We start from the raw sequence: 14,231 nt of genomic DNA, 5'->3' as shown, positions 1-14,231 counted from the left end.
GTACCATATTTAAGAAAGCAGCGTGCTTGATTGATAGCTTATCTAACAAGCTTAATATTTATTTTGTTCCATGGTCGTGGAAGTATGTTCAATGTTCCAAAGGCAGTGCAGATACAAGCTGGGCTCTTTTGGTAACATTTCCCAAAAATCTAATCTCAACACAAAGTACAACAAAAGCAACGGGCACATGGGAACAGCACCACCATTCGAAATATATGACTCTTCATTGCCACTTCCCAAAAATTTATTAAAAAAATTAAAAATAATGCCAGTTAGCAAGCCATAAATAATGTAAAGAAGGAACTGGGATTCAGTACGAGAGAAGCAGAAATGAAAAACGGGGAAGTGAAGCCAAACTTGTACCACCTTGGACCGGCATCATAAAGGGTACTGCATAGAGTGGTTGAAAAATGATATGGAGGCACTGAAAAAAGGTACTGAGAAGATTGTAAGCATGACACCAGAAATGCAAGAGCATGCACACTGTAGAAACAAGAACAGGCTTGAGAAAAGAAGGCCGAGGAATGATATTGCAAAGGTTTTGACAATGTATGATTTGTTTTGTGGAGAGAATGAAACTTCCACTTCTGGGGACGAGTGTTACTTGAGGTCATCAATTTAATATGGTCACCAAGAAACCCAGTAAGGAAGTAAAAATAAACTTTTAATGAGTCGTTAGAATGTAGAACTCGCTGTCACAGAAAATAGGTGAAGCAAGTGGAATGCATGCATTTAAGCCGAATGCTGGACATGCATATTAGGGAGATGGAAAAATAGCGACATTTTGATTGATTTAGATGAAGGAAAATGTAGGCTGAAGTGTATGGACTGGTATTGCCAAATGGCCTCTGTTTGTGTAATTTATCCCACATCAGTTTATGTTGTAAATAAAATGGTTCTCTCGTACTCAACATGTCAGACAGTGTCTGAGAAAAGAAAAATTGTGTTAGCCTGAATCTTTCTTCATAGATCCAGTCTCATCTACAATATATTCACTGTTTTGTTCCCAGATTTCAAGCATCTATCATACTTTGCTTATGGATTTGTGTTGTGAATTCTTGGGATACTCATTTGTCATTCTTACAATCTTGGGATACTCAGTCGTCATTCAGTAGATGTGTTCCTCTGATGCAAACTGAGAAATACAACTGTGGTGCTGTGTAACATGTGCCCTTTTACCTGTTCTCTTCCTGTTGGCTAGCTATCCAAATGCTCCTTCCAATTGAAACAGTATTCACCTGTATTGCTTCTAGTTGACATTATTGTATTCAGTACTCGCAATGTGGTCTCTTCTACTTTGTGATAACTAAATGAAGATTGGTTGACAGCTTTGTGAGGCACATCCATTCAGCCCATAAGGATGATCCTGAGCCTCCTGTTGCCTTTGTACCGTATTCCATCCCTGCTCAAATGTTTGTCTGTGGCTTCCTAATATGGTTCAATTACAGCTGAACATATCAAAACCTGATGTTGGAGATAATTAGCATATTTGCCAGCATCTTCGGAAGAGAAACCGAAAAGCCTTCAACCTAAAGCATTAACACTGCATCTCTTTCTATACTGCCTGACCTGCTGAGTATACACAGGGATTTTCTGTTTTGATTCCAGCTTCAGCAGCTTTTTGATTTTCATTCAAAGCTGAATGTGAACTTGAAGAGCAACATCTCATTTTAAGATGGCACACACCAGGTTTCATGACATTTAGGAATTCAACAATATTCTAGATTAGTCAATACATTCTTGTATCTTGCATTTTGCTCTTGCTCTTTCAGTCAGCTCCAATACGACCATACAATTGCTCCTGGTTTCTATCCTATTCCTACCATTCATTTCTCTGCTGCTTTATGTATGTTTAATCATTTATAACATGCGGACTGCTGAAAGATTTCGGATAGATGATTACTCTCTTTCTCTTTGCATCTGTTCATAGTATTTGCAGTAATTTGTTTTTATTTCATAACTGGACATGTAGCACTTCAGGGAGTCATTGATTTGCTATATGAACCGTTGCAGCATAACTGTTATATTCATGAACGTTATTTCCAGGGCCTGATCAAGTGTTTCCTTGGGCATTGTGGGAAGCAAGGGAAGAAAATGAAAGGACCCTACAGAGATATTTACACCATCTTTTGCATTGGATGAGATATTGACAGACTGGAGGGTGGCTACTGTTGTGCCTTTATTTAGGAAGGACTACAAGAACAAATCAGGGATCTACAAGCCAGTGAGCCTAACACCCAGTGGTGGTAAAGGTATTGGAGGGAATTCTGATGGACAGGATCCATATGCAATGTCAGCTAATCTGGAAGGTTAGATCTTATTGAATCCAGGATAAGCTAGCCAATTGGATACAACATTGGCTGGGTGGTATAGGGGAGAGGGAGGTAGTGGAGCGTTGTTATTCAGATTGGAGGCCTGTGACCGTTGGTGTGCCACAGGAATTGCTTTTGGGTCCACTGTTATTTGTCATCAATATTAACGATTCGAATGTTAATATAGTTTGCGGGTTATACCAAAATTCTTCTTCTTGCAAATGGCGTGCACAGCCTAAAGTTGTAGGACAACTTGTTCTATTTGATCTAATTTGATTGTGCACGACGGGTTGATTGCATTCGTTGAAACAGGGCGGACCACGTGAAGGTTGCAATCTCCCCATCACCCCATACCAAAATTAATGGTGTGATGGTCTGCGAAGTAGGGTTTATCAGATCACAAGAAGATCTGGGGATCATGATCTGGGGAAGCAAGGAATCTCAGATGGAATTTAACTCTATAAGTGTGAGGTATAGCATTTTTGGTAAGTTTAACCGGGGTATGACTTGCAAAGTAAATGGTAGGGTCATTTGTCGAGTGCTGTAGAACAGAGAGACCAAGGGTTTCAGGTGCACAGTTCCCTAAAAGTGGTGATACGGATAAGACTGTGGCAAAGAAGGTGTGTCGCATTCCTAGCTTTATTGGACAAGGAATTGAGTACTGGAGTTACAACGTCATTGTTTGAACTGCACAAGTTGTTGGTGAGACCACACTTGGTATTGTATGCAGTTCTCGTCGCCCAGCTATAGAAAAAATGTCATGAAGCTGGAAAGAGTGCAGAAAAAAGATGTTGCACAGAACTGGAGGGCTTGAGTTCTAAGGAGAGGTTGAATAAACTGGGACTTTTTTCCCTGGAGTGTGGGAGGTTGAGCAGTGACATTAGAGATATACAAAATCTTGAGGGACGTGGATTAGATGAATGGTTACACTCTTTCCTTCAGTTCAGGGAAGCCTAAAACTGTACGGCATAAGTTTAAGGTGATAAGGGTTAGATTTAAAAGGGACTCGATGGGCAACTTTCTCCATGCAGAGGATGGTTGAGTTTATGGAATGAGCTGCCAGATGAGCAGTAAAGGTATGTATAATTACAATGTTTAATAAATGTTTGGACAGGCACACGGAGAGAAAAGGCTGAGAGGGTTATGGGCCAATTTCAGGCAAGTGAGACCAGCTCAAATAGTCATTTTGTTTTGCATGGATGAGTTGGACCGATCATCTAATATCTGTGCTCTTTATTTCTATGACTGTTCAGAAATTAATCATTGAATTGAATCACATTTTGTTGAATTCAGCAATCCACGATAATTTGAGCATTGCTTCAAATGCTAAAAATATTCATGAAACTGTTCTTTATTTTAGCTCTTCCACCTCCTGTACTTCCTCAGTTTTGCCCTTTGTTTGCCAGCCTGGTAAACCTCCTTCAGTCAGATGTCTACTTGTACATTCTGAGGACAGTGTTGCAGTGGGTTGTGGAGCCGAATGGACATGCATGGACTGAGAGCATGTTACAGAGGGTAAGCTTTGCCAATTTTGTCCTCAAGTTGCACGTGTTTAGTGTTGAATCTATCACCTCAACTTAGCTAAAATATAATTTAGAAACAAGGAACTGCAGATGCTGATTTACAAAAGAAGACAGAAAGTGCTGGATTAACTCAGCAGGCCAAGCAGCCTCTCAGGAGAACATGGATGGGAGACTGAAAAAGGTCCCGACACGTCACCCACCCATGTTCTCCTGAGATGCCCCCAGTCCTGCTTAGTTGCTCAAGAAATCTGTCTTCTAAAATATAGTTGATTTAACGGCCTTTCTGCCTCAAAGTCATCTTGGCTGGCATGGGCAAGGTTAAGGGCCTGTTTCTGTGCTGTGTAACTCTGATATCAAATTGTAATAAAACTACAGTGGCTTGCAAAAGTATTCATACCACTTGAACTTTTCTACATTTTGTCACGTTACAACCACAAACGTAAATGTATTTTATTGGGATTTTATGTGATAGACCAACACAAAGTGGCGCATAATTGTGAAGTGGAAGGAAAATGATACATGGTTTTCAAATTTTTTTACAAATAAAAAACTGAAAAGTGTGGTGTGCAAAAGTATTTGGCCCCCTTTACTCTGATACCCCTAAATAAAATCCAGTGCAACCAATTGCCTTCAGAAGTCACCTAATTAGTAAATAGAGTCCACGTGTGTAATCTAATCTCAGTATAAATACAGCTGTTCTGTGAAGGCCTCAGAGGTTTGTTAGAGAACATTAGTGAACAAACAGCATCATGAAGCCCAAGGAACACACCAGACAGGTCAGGGATAAAGTTGTGGAGAAGTTTAAAGCAGGGTTAGGTTATAAAAAAATATCCCAAGCTTTGAACATCTCACGGAGCACTGTTCAATCCATCATCCGAAAATGGAAAGAGTATGGCACAACTGCAAACCTACCAAGACATGGCCGTCCACCTAAACTGACAGGCCGGGCAAGGAGAGCATTGATCAGAGAAGCAGCCAAGCCAAGAATGGCCCATGGTAACTCTGGAGGAGCTGCAGAGATCCACAGCTCAGGTGGGAGAATCTGTCCACAGGACAACTATTAGTCGTGCACTCCACAAATCGGGCCTTTATGGAAGAGTGGCAAGAAGAAAGCCATTGTTGAAAAAAAGCCATAAGATGTCCCGTTTGCAGTTTGCCACAAGCCATGTGGGGGATACAGCAAACATGTGGAGGAAGGTGCTCTGGTCAGATGAGACCAAAATTGAAGTTTTTGGCCTAAATGCAAAATGCTATGTGTGGCGGAAAACTAACACTGCACATCACCCTGAACACACCATCCCCACTGTGAAACATGGTGGTGGCAGCATCATGCTGTGGGGATTCTTTTCTTCAACAGGGACAGGGAAGCTGGTCAGAGTTGATGGGAAGATGGATGGAGCCAAATACAGGGCAATCTTGGAAGAAAACCTGTTAGAGTCTGCAAAAGACTTGAGACTGGGGCGGAGGTTCACCTTCCAGCAGGACAACGACACTAAACATACAGCCAGAGCTACAATGGAATGGTTTAGATCAAAGCATATTCATGTGTTAGAATGGCCCAGTCAAAGTCCAGACCTAAATCCAATCTGACTGAGCTTGAGCTATTTTGCAAAGAAGAATGGGCAAAAATTTCAGTCTCTAGATGTGCAAAGCTGGTAGAGACATACCCCAAAAGACTTGTAGCTGTAATTGCAGCGAAAGGTGGTTCTACAAAGTATTGACTCAGGGGGGCTGAATACATTTGCACACCACACTTTTCAGTTTTTTATTTGTAAAAAAATTTGTAAACCATGTATCATTTTCCTTCCACTTCACAATTATGCACCACTTTGTGTTGGTCTATCACATAAAATCTCAATAAAATACATTTACGTTTGTGGTTGTAACGGGACAAATTGTGGAAAAGTTCAAGGGGTATGAACACTTTTGCAAGCCACTGTATATGGAACTTCTATAATTTTCATTTCGTCAGGCAGTTTATGAAATTCTTTCAGTGTCACCAGCTGGCACCTGTTTGTAGGTGCCTGGAAGTGCATTATTTTGATCCTGTAGAAAAGTGATTGCCTGTCATTTGATAAAACCTATGATGGTACTACTGAGTTTGAGGGAGCCTGAGAAAAGTTAGCACTTGAGGTGAAATCCTACAACACCGACATGTAGATCACATTGTTTCCTTCATAGCTTTTCAAAGACAATTGTTTCCATCACAGCTTTTCAAAGCTCATTTATTTTATTTAGATTGTGTTCGCATAGATGGCTTTTCATTGTCTCGTAAACATGTTAATGTAGGTTTTGCACTTGATTGGAATGGCTTTACTTGAAGAGAAACAACAATTAGAAAGTGCGAATGAAGACAGTGATTTTACTTTTAACTTCACATCAAAAGTTTCACGTACGTATACATTGTGGAAAAATGTTGTGCAATTTTGTGAGGAATAAAACACTGATGCGAGAAAGGTGTGATTTTTCTAATTCTCTCATTTGGGTTTTTCACCTTCCTATCTCAATAAGTTCTAAAATATAAAATATAAAATTATATTTTAGTTTATAAAATATAATCGAAGTTATTGTTTAGTCACAATGCTGAGTATTATTTGTTTTTGTAAACTGATTTGTCCAAGAATGAAAGTCTTGGTCTTTGCGCTAAATTTACTTGCAATGCTTTTAATTATCCCTTTCAATTGAATGAGATGCCTCTCTGCATTTACCTGTTATTTAATTATTATTTTCAAATTGGCTTTACATCCTGTAAATAGAATTTGTGACTTTGATCATAGATCATACAACTTTATTTTCCCCTACTACTTTGGGCTGTCCCCATCCACAACACACACACACACACACACACACACACACACACACACACACACACACACAAACACACACGCGCACACACACACACACACACACATTCACCACTTTGTTCTTTTCAATTCCTTTTACGTAGCTTTTTAAAATGAGTCCAAGTGTGGTTTGCAGAAGCTCGAGGAGAGTTTATCCAACTTCATGTTTCTAATGTGGCTGTTGGTCTTTTTCTTGAAAACATAAATGAAATTATCTTGAAGCTTTATCAATATGTTTAAAAGATACTTTATTTCATGAGGTTTTGCCTAAATCTGTATAATTTGCACATTATCATATAGCTTACTTTGACAATATTCGGCAGGTCCTGGGGAAGCTCCAGAAAACTCACCTAGTATTTTGGCAATGCTGGAAACCTTGCAAAATGCTCCCCATTTAGAGGTTTATAAGGACACGGTCAAATGGATACTTAAGGTATGTTTTAGCAGTGTTGATCCGTTAAACTTCGGTTTCATATGAATTTATTCACAATTAATCAATACAGATTTGAACAAAAATACCTAGGAGGAAGATGTGTTAACTGTTAAATAAACTCTCGTATTTCCTGAAATGTAGTTTTATCTCTCTGCTCCTATCTCTATTTCTGTATGTATGGGAAATAAATTGAACTTACTTTGTGTGAGCCTAGGCTTCTTCAGTACCAAAGGGAATCTTTAACAAGTGTACACTAATGCAGAATTGGCACTGCAACATTAGAATTTAATGTCTGTTTACTCGAATTCCATTAACTCAGAATGTGAGAACGTTTTCTTTCTCTGCCTAGATTTGGGTGCACTTGTTGCATAACACCAATCAATGGTGAAATGGTGTATCTAATATTGTTCCAAATGGATTAAATAATGATCATTCACCCAAAAGGGTATTTATTCAGATGCAGCCTTGAATAGTAGGATGAAGTTTGCTTTGTCTTACTGTTATCTTAGCTCCATGCCTTAACCAGTGTGCTTTCTGCTGATATTACTAACAACAGCAGTTGTGAAAGAGTTCAGTGATCTACGCCTTGTTCTCTCGCACATAATCACATGCTGCATTAATTTTTGTTAGCACTATTTATCAGTTTGGCCACGTAATCAAATTAGCACAGTGCAGGTTGTGGCGCCTTGCAAGATCATCTGTTGGCTCGAAATAAATCATTTAGACGATGGGATAGAAAATTATGCTTTCCTGTCGTACATAGAAACATAGAAAATAGGTGCAGGAGTAGGCCATTCGGCCCTTCGAGCCTGCACCGCCATTCAATATGATCATGGCTGATCATCCAACTCAGTATCCCATACCTGCCTTCTCTCCATACCCCCTGATCCCTTTAGCCACAAGGGACACATCTAACTCCTTCTTAATTATAGCCAATGAACTGGCGTCAACTACCTTCTGTGGCAGAGAATTCCACAGATTCACCACTCTCTGTGTAAAAAATGATTCTCTCATCTCGGTCCTAAAAGACTTCCCTCTTATCCTTAAACTGTGACCCCTTGTTCTGGACTTCCCCAACATCGGGAACAATCTTCCTGCATCTAGCCTGTCCAACCCCTTAAGAATTTTGTAAGTTTCTATAAGATCCCCCCTCAATCTTATAAATTCTAGCGAGTACAAGCCGAATCTATCCAGTCTTTCTTCATATGAAAGTCCTGCTATCCCAGGAATCAGTCTGGTGAACCTTCTCTGTACTCCCTCTATGGCAAGAATGTCTTTCCTCAGATTAGGAGACCAAAACTGTACGCAATACTCCAGGTGTGGTCTCACCAAGACCCTGTACAACTGCAGTAGAACCTCCCTGCTCTTATACTCAAATCCTTTTGCTATGAATGCTAACATACCATTCGCTTTCTTCACTGCCTGCTGCACCTGCATGCCTACTTTCAATGACTGGTGTACCATGACACCCAGGTCTCGTTGCATCTCCCCTTTTCCTAATCGGCCTCCATTTAGATAATAAGTGGCACCAAGAAGTGGCACTCTTAGCAGTATGGACTGAAGTATTCTGTTACAAAGCAATGTTAATAGATCGAGTCAAATTAAGGCTGCTCATTTCACTGTCTCACACTAGGGCACCATATATTACACTTGTTGACCTACTCCTGACAGTGGGGTGAAAGCTACAATTTACCTTTGGAAGGGGCATCATATATTCTGTAAAAGTAATTCATTTAATTTTATAAAGAGACCTGACCCTCCAAACCCAAACATCAAAGTTCATGTCTTTATACATATTTTTAGGAAATCCATAAGAAAATGTACTAATTTAATGACAAAATAAATTGGTGATGAAAATTTAACATTATGAATTTTGTTCCAAAGCTTTTTAGACTTATTAAAAAGTTGAGAGAGCGGAATAACTCGGCACCCGTCATGGAGGTAGAAGGGCACAGTGTGGATGAGGTATGAATGAATAGAAGACCATTCCAAATTTACATTAATAATGCAAAATGTATCTGCTTAATATTATAGATTTAAATTTTAAGAGGAATTATTTTTTTAAACTTGCGGATTCAAATATTTAAAAAAATAATTGGAAGTAATATAATGCTCTTGCTGTATGATCTAAGTATTTGACAATTTGTAATGCCACTGTTCTTTGTATAGCGTTTGCGAGATAAAGATAAAGCCGATCGAAAGCGGAAAGCTGAAATTGCTCGTCTGCGTCGAGAGAAGATAATGGCTCAAATGTCAGAAATGCAGAGGCATTTTATAGATGAAAATAGGGAATTATTTCAACAAACGTTAGAAGAACTAGAAGCTTCATCTTCCACAGCACCTGACATCAGGTAAATGGAAAATAATTTTCTCATACATACTTGCATAGAAGCAAAACATGCTATTAAACAGATAAAATAGGAAATTCCTACTTTGAAATTGTTATATAAGCATATTAGCTTTCCCAAACATAAACTGTTTTTCAGTTTAACATAGTTGCTCATGCTGACATATAATGCATGACTTTCTCCTTTTATTAATTCACAGACATTACTGCAGTTAGTCATACTTTCACCACCACTTTTGACACAATCACAATCAGATTGATTACTCTCTCACATTTTTATTTCTTACTTCTATTCACTCAAGTAGTACCTTGGGCAGTTCTCATCTCTTCATTCAAGTGCAAGCTACAAAATCATGTGCTAATGTTGTCTTTTTTTTCTTCTAGCCCAATAGTTCCTGATGCAGCATTGATTGCTTTGGGTCCGAAACAAACAAAGGTTTTTGATAAGAAGCAAATTGTAACCTGTATCTTGTGTCAAGAAGAACAAGAGATTAAACTGAACAGCAAAGCAATGGTTTTGGCATCTTTTGTTCAAAGGTCAACAGTCTTATCTAAGAACAGGTCGAGAACCATTCAAGATCCAGGTAATTTTTCACATTAGATTTCTGTAGCCTCGGGTTAGATTTAAAGGATTTTATTCATTGCGATATCAACAGTTCTATTTATATTCTCCACTTTACAAAAAGGAAAATGGCAGACTAACTTTGTTGGGATATTTTTTTAATTGCTATTCATCCCATTCAAGGAATATTAAGTGCCATGTTCAGCCTGTTGAGCTAAAATAACTATATTCTAATTGCCTGAAGCAAAACAGTATTGTTTAAAAATCATAGTGATTGGGAAGCATTATTTTTCAAATTCTGCATTTGAATTCAGTGTTGAAATTATTCTCATTGTGCTTTTATTTTTATTTATTAGAAAACTATGATCCATTGTTCATGCAGCCAGATTTGGCCTGTGGCACCCACATTGGTAGCTGTGGACATATCATGCATGCCCACTGTTGGCAGAGGTTAGTATGACATCTTAATAACAGGTAGTTCCTGCCACCACGCAAACTGCTAATATTTTTTCAGGGCTTATCTTTACAAATGATGTATGAACAAGTTATAAAATTGAACAGCAAATCAAAATGCTGGAATCTTAATTGAAAAGCATATGCCTGCACATGATAACCTGAAATGAAAAAAAGAGTATTGTGGACACAGAACAGGTTAGGCAACATCTATGGAGAGAGATATTTAAGAATGAACTGCAGTTGCTGGAAAAATTGACGGTAGACAAAAATGCTGGAGAAACTCAGTGGGTGAGGCTGCATCTATGGAGCGAAGGAATGGGTGACGTTTCGGGTCGAGACCCTTCTTCAGACCCTTTTTCTGTGGAGAGAGAAACAATTTTGATTCGGGTTGATAATGTGAAACATTCCCCTGATTTTCTCAGGTGGTGGATCTGTGGAATTCCCATGTTTTTTTGTACTGGTAAAATCTGAGAAGTTATTGTGCTGAAAAGTTAGGTCTATTTTTCTCTTCACAGATACTACATGATCTACTGTGTATTTTTAGTTGAATATTTTCAGTTATCACTGGATTCTTAAATTGGTCACTATCTAATGTTGCTGCCTGGAAAATTGCTTCTGAAGCAGCGATATAAAAATTGTCATGATTGATTGATTACAACACATTTCAATTTATCTACTGAAGCCATATACCTATGTAACATTTCACAGTTTTATGTTCAGTCTTTAGCTTAGCTTCTGTGATAAACTAGGTTTATTACGAGTTGGAAACAGAAATTTGTTCCTGTTTAGTAATGATAAGCCGCAAGCCTGACGGCATTATATTTAATCACACTGACATGTTTTGAACCAGTCAGGATGTTCCATGGAGGATCTTGGGTCGAAATGCAGTTTTTTTTTGTGTGTTTTTTTTTACACAGTACTATCCTACATTCTATTGATTTCTTCGAATGGAAGATGGGATTTTCAGCTCTGTATTTTTATTTACATACCTGCTCAAACACAGGAGTTATTTCTCAAATTTTGTTTGTAGGCAGAGTGCTGCATAAGTTGTATTTAAATATAGGATTGTCAAATTAAACATTTTTCTTCTTGCAGTTACTTTGGTGCAGTTCAAGCAAAAGAGCAAAGGAGACAGCAGAGATTAAGGGTGCATACGAGCTACGATGTGGAGAATGGAGAATTTCTTTGTCCTCTGTGTGAATGTTTGAGCAACACTGTTATACCTTTACTTCCTTTGTCTTGGAGCCTACAGAGCAGGTAAGCTTATATTATGTGTCCAACATTGTGCATGCTGAGTAACTCTTTTCACCATATGCCCACAATACAGCGTATGAGGAAGCACAGACTATGAGCAACAGCTCCAGGTGTTGATTGAAGTCGGAGTATGAGCAAATATATTTGTTTCCCTGACAAAATCCAATAATCCAAGTCATAGAGACATGAAACCATGCTCCAATCAACTGGCTGCAGCCTTCACTGATAAATTGTGACTTTTCTCAATGATTACAGCCCTGTTGCTCAAACATCGACCTTAGTAAAGTTCTTTGAATGATTACCAATGGTCCAGATCTGTGCCAGTCTCCTTGATAATCTAGACACCCCAACCAATAGTTGCTACTAGTTTAATAGTAAGATGCTGGTGAATGCTAGAATTTTGCTAGAATTTTGCAAGCCCTTGCTGTCTCCTCCCCTTCCTTAACCCTCTAGCTGTCTCCTCCCACCCTCCCATCCGCCCGCCCTCGGGCTCCTCCTCCTCCTCCCCTTTTCCTTCTTTCTCCCCCCCCCACCCCCCATCAGTCTGAAGAAGGGTTTCGGCCCGAAACGTCGCCTATTTCCTTCGCTCCATAGATGCCGCTGCACCCGCTGAGTTTCCCCAGCAATTTTGTGTACCTGCTGGTGAATGCTGATGCTTTTATCATCATTACATCCACAGGATCTGGGTGGTTGAGTTTACACCATTTACAGCCAATGTGCCACTTTTCTATCAACATCTGTGGAGGCAAAGGGGTGGTCAACCATTTGAGTCATGGTGCAGTCTTGGCCCAAAATGTCGACCATTCTTTTGCCTTCACAGATGCTGCTTGACCCATTGACTTTTTCCCAGCATATTATTCTTTTGCTCCAGATTCCAGCACCTGCTCTCTCCTGTGTCTCTATGCCACTTTTCTACCATGAATTATTGAACTACGAATTTATGCACACAACCAGTGTCCGATGACAATTACGCATTTTTTTTTCTTGGATTATTTTAAATGTGGAATAGTACTTTAAAATACTTTGAGTTTTGACAGTTACTCTAATGCTCCAAAAATTATGAATGATTTTATTTTTTTAACATTAGCATTGTATTTCCTCCTTGGTCATTGTTGCTATGAAAAAACAGTGAGCTACTGTGTTCATGTGTTTTCAGTGACAATTCAAGAAGCTTTTCGGGTATCCCTGTATTATCCCAATGGCTAAAATGTACTTTGCAACAGTCGAAGGTCCTGAAGAAAATCGATGAAAAGCAGCCAATATCTGGTAATGTCTTAAAAAATTCCAAATGATGCATGCCTAATTACATAATTCTTGATCCTAGAAATTGAATTTACTGTGATTATCATTTGAATCTTTCAAAATTAAATAGCTTATGTCTGTGATGCAAGATTGGTCAAAGCCATGGTTATTGAATACTGAGAGAAAAAGTTTGCAATCCATAAAAAAATACTTTATATAGACTTTTAAGAATGAATTTATTATTGGATGGGTTTAAATAACTCACACTTTCAGTCCTCTAAATGTTTCCTTCATAAGAGACAGTTTGCAAATGTCTACCATAAGGGACTACTATTTACCCAATCTTTCTCGGGTAGATGTTAAGATGAAATATATCAAGGGCATTAGATAAAGCATGATGTACTCGAATATTATTTAATTATTTCCTGTAAATTAAAATATTTTAAGTTGAACGGCTTATTTTAAAATCCTGCGCTCTGAAGAAGTTTGATAAAAGATATGAAGTCAAGGAGCACAAAACAACCCATTTGATTGGCACCCTACATCTCTAAAATTCACTACATTTACTTGCCTATTCTGACTGCTTCCCCCCAAAATATCAGTCTATCATTGCCTTTGACTCCATCTAGGAGTTTGCAAAATAATAATGTTTGCACCTTCAGTTGAAAGTCACCAATAACACGAGGAGGCACTACCTTTACAAACAGACATGAGCAATAAATGCCCTCACCCTGTTAATAAATCATATTTTTAACAAGTGTGGCTTCCCTGTTGCAGACTACCTGATGCTATTTTTTGTCTCCTGCAAAATTCTTAATTTTGTAGACCAATCCATAGCATTTGCATGGTGTAAATCCTCTCCAAATATTAAACTCATAACAAGGGGGAAGGTTAGAATTAGAATTAGAATTAGAATTTCCTTTATTGTCATTCAGACCTTACGGTCTGAACGAAATTTCGTGCCTGCAGTCATACATACAATAATACAATAATAAACAACAATAAACACAAATTAACATCCACCACAGTGAGTCCTCCAAACACCTCCTCACTGTGGTGGAGGCAAAAATCTTAGGGCTGCAGTCTCTTCCCTCCTCTTCTCCCTCTGCGCTGAGGCGATACCCCACCGGGCGATGGTACAAACAGTCCCGCGGCTCACCGAACCCCGCAAACGGGCCGGCTCAAACACCGCGGCCCGGGGTGGTCGAAGCTGCCGCCCTCCAGTCCAGCAGATGCAGCCGCTGGCCCGCGGCTGCATC

At 39.0% G+C, this 14,231-nt stretch overlaps 1 protein-coding gene across 3 annotated transcripts in view; it reads left to right on the top strand.

Annotated features, from left to right (window-relative positions):
- Window positions 1–14,231, top strand: part of ubr2 (ubiquitin protein ligase E3 component n-recognin 2) — a 96,170-nt gene that overhangs the window by 58,609 nt on the left and 23,330 nt on the right. For all 3 annotated transcript variants that reach the window (XM_033025580.1, XM_033025578.1, XM_033025579.1), the window contains exons 25-33: window positions 3,673–3,827; window positions 6,125–6,227; window positions 7,002–7,111; window positions 8,996–9,076; window positions 9,281–9,462; window positions 9,843–10,042; window positions 10,377–10,470; window positions 11,572–11,733; window positions 12,887–12,996. In XM_033025580.1, coding sequence (XP_032881471.1) covers window positions 3,673–3,827; window positions 6,125–6,227; window positions 7,002–7,111; window positions 8,996–9,076; window positions 9,281–9,462; window positions 9,843–10,042; window positions 10,377–10,470; window positions 11,572–11,733; window positions 12,887–12,996 — 1,197 coding nt within the window. The remainder of the gene's footprint in view (window positions 1–3,672; window positions 3,828–6,124; window positions 6,228–7,001; window positions 7,112–8,995; window positions 9,077–9,280; window positions 9,463–9,842; window positions 10,043–10,376; window positions 10,471–11,571; window positions 11,734–12,886; window positions 12,997–14,231) is intronic.

This window comes from Amblyraja radiata, chromosome 8 (assembly GCF_010909765.2).
Source record: "Amblyraja radiata isolate CabotCenter1 chromosome 8, sAmbRad1.1.pri, whole genome shotgun sequence".
Classification (NCBI taxonomy): Eukaryota; Metazoa; Chordata; class Chondrichthyes; order Rajiformes; family Rajidae; genus Amblyraja; species Amblyraja radiata.
This window is presented reverse-complemented; position numbering and strand designations above follow the sequence as displayed.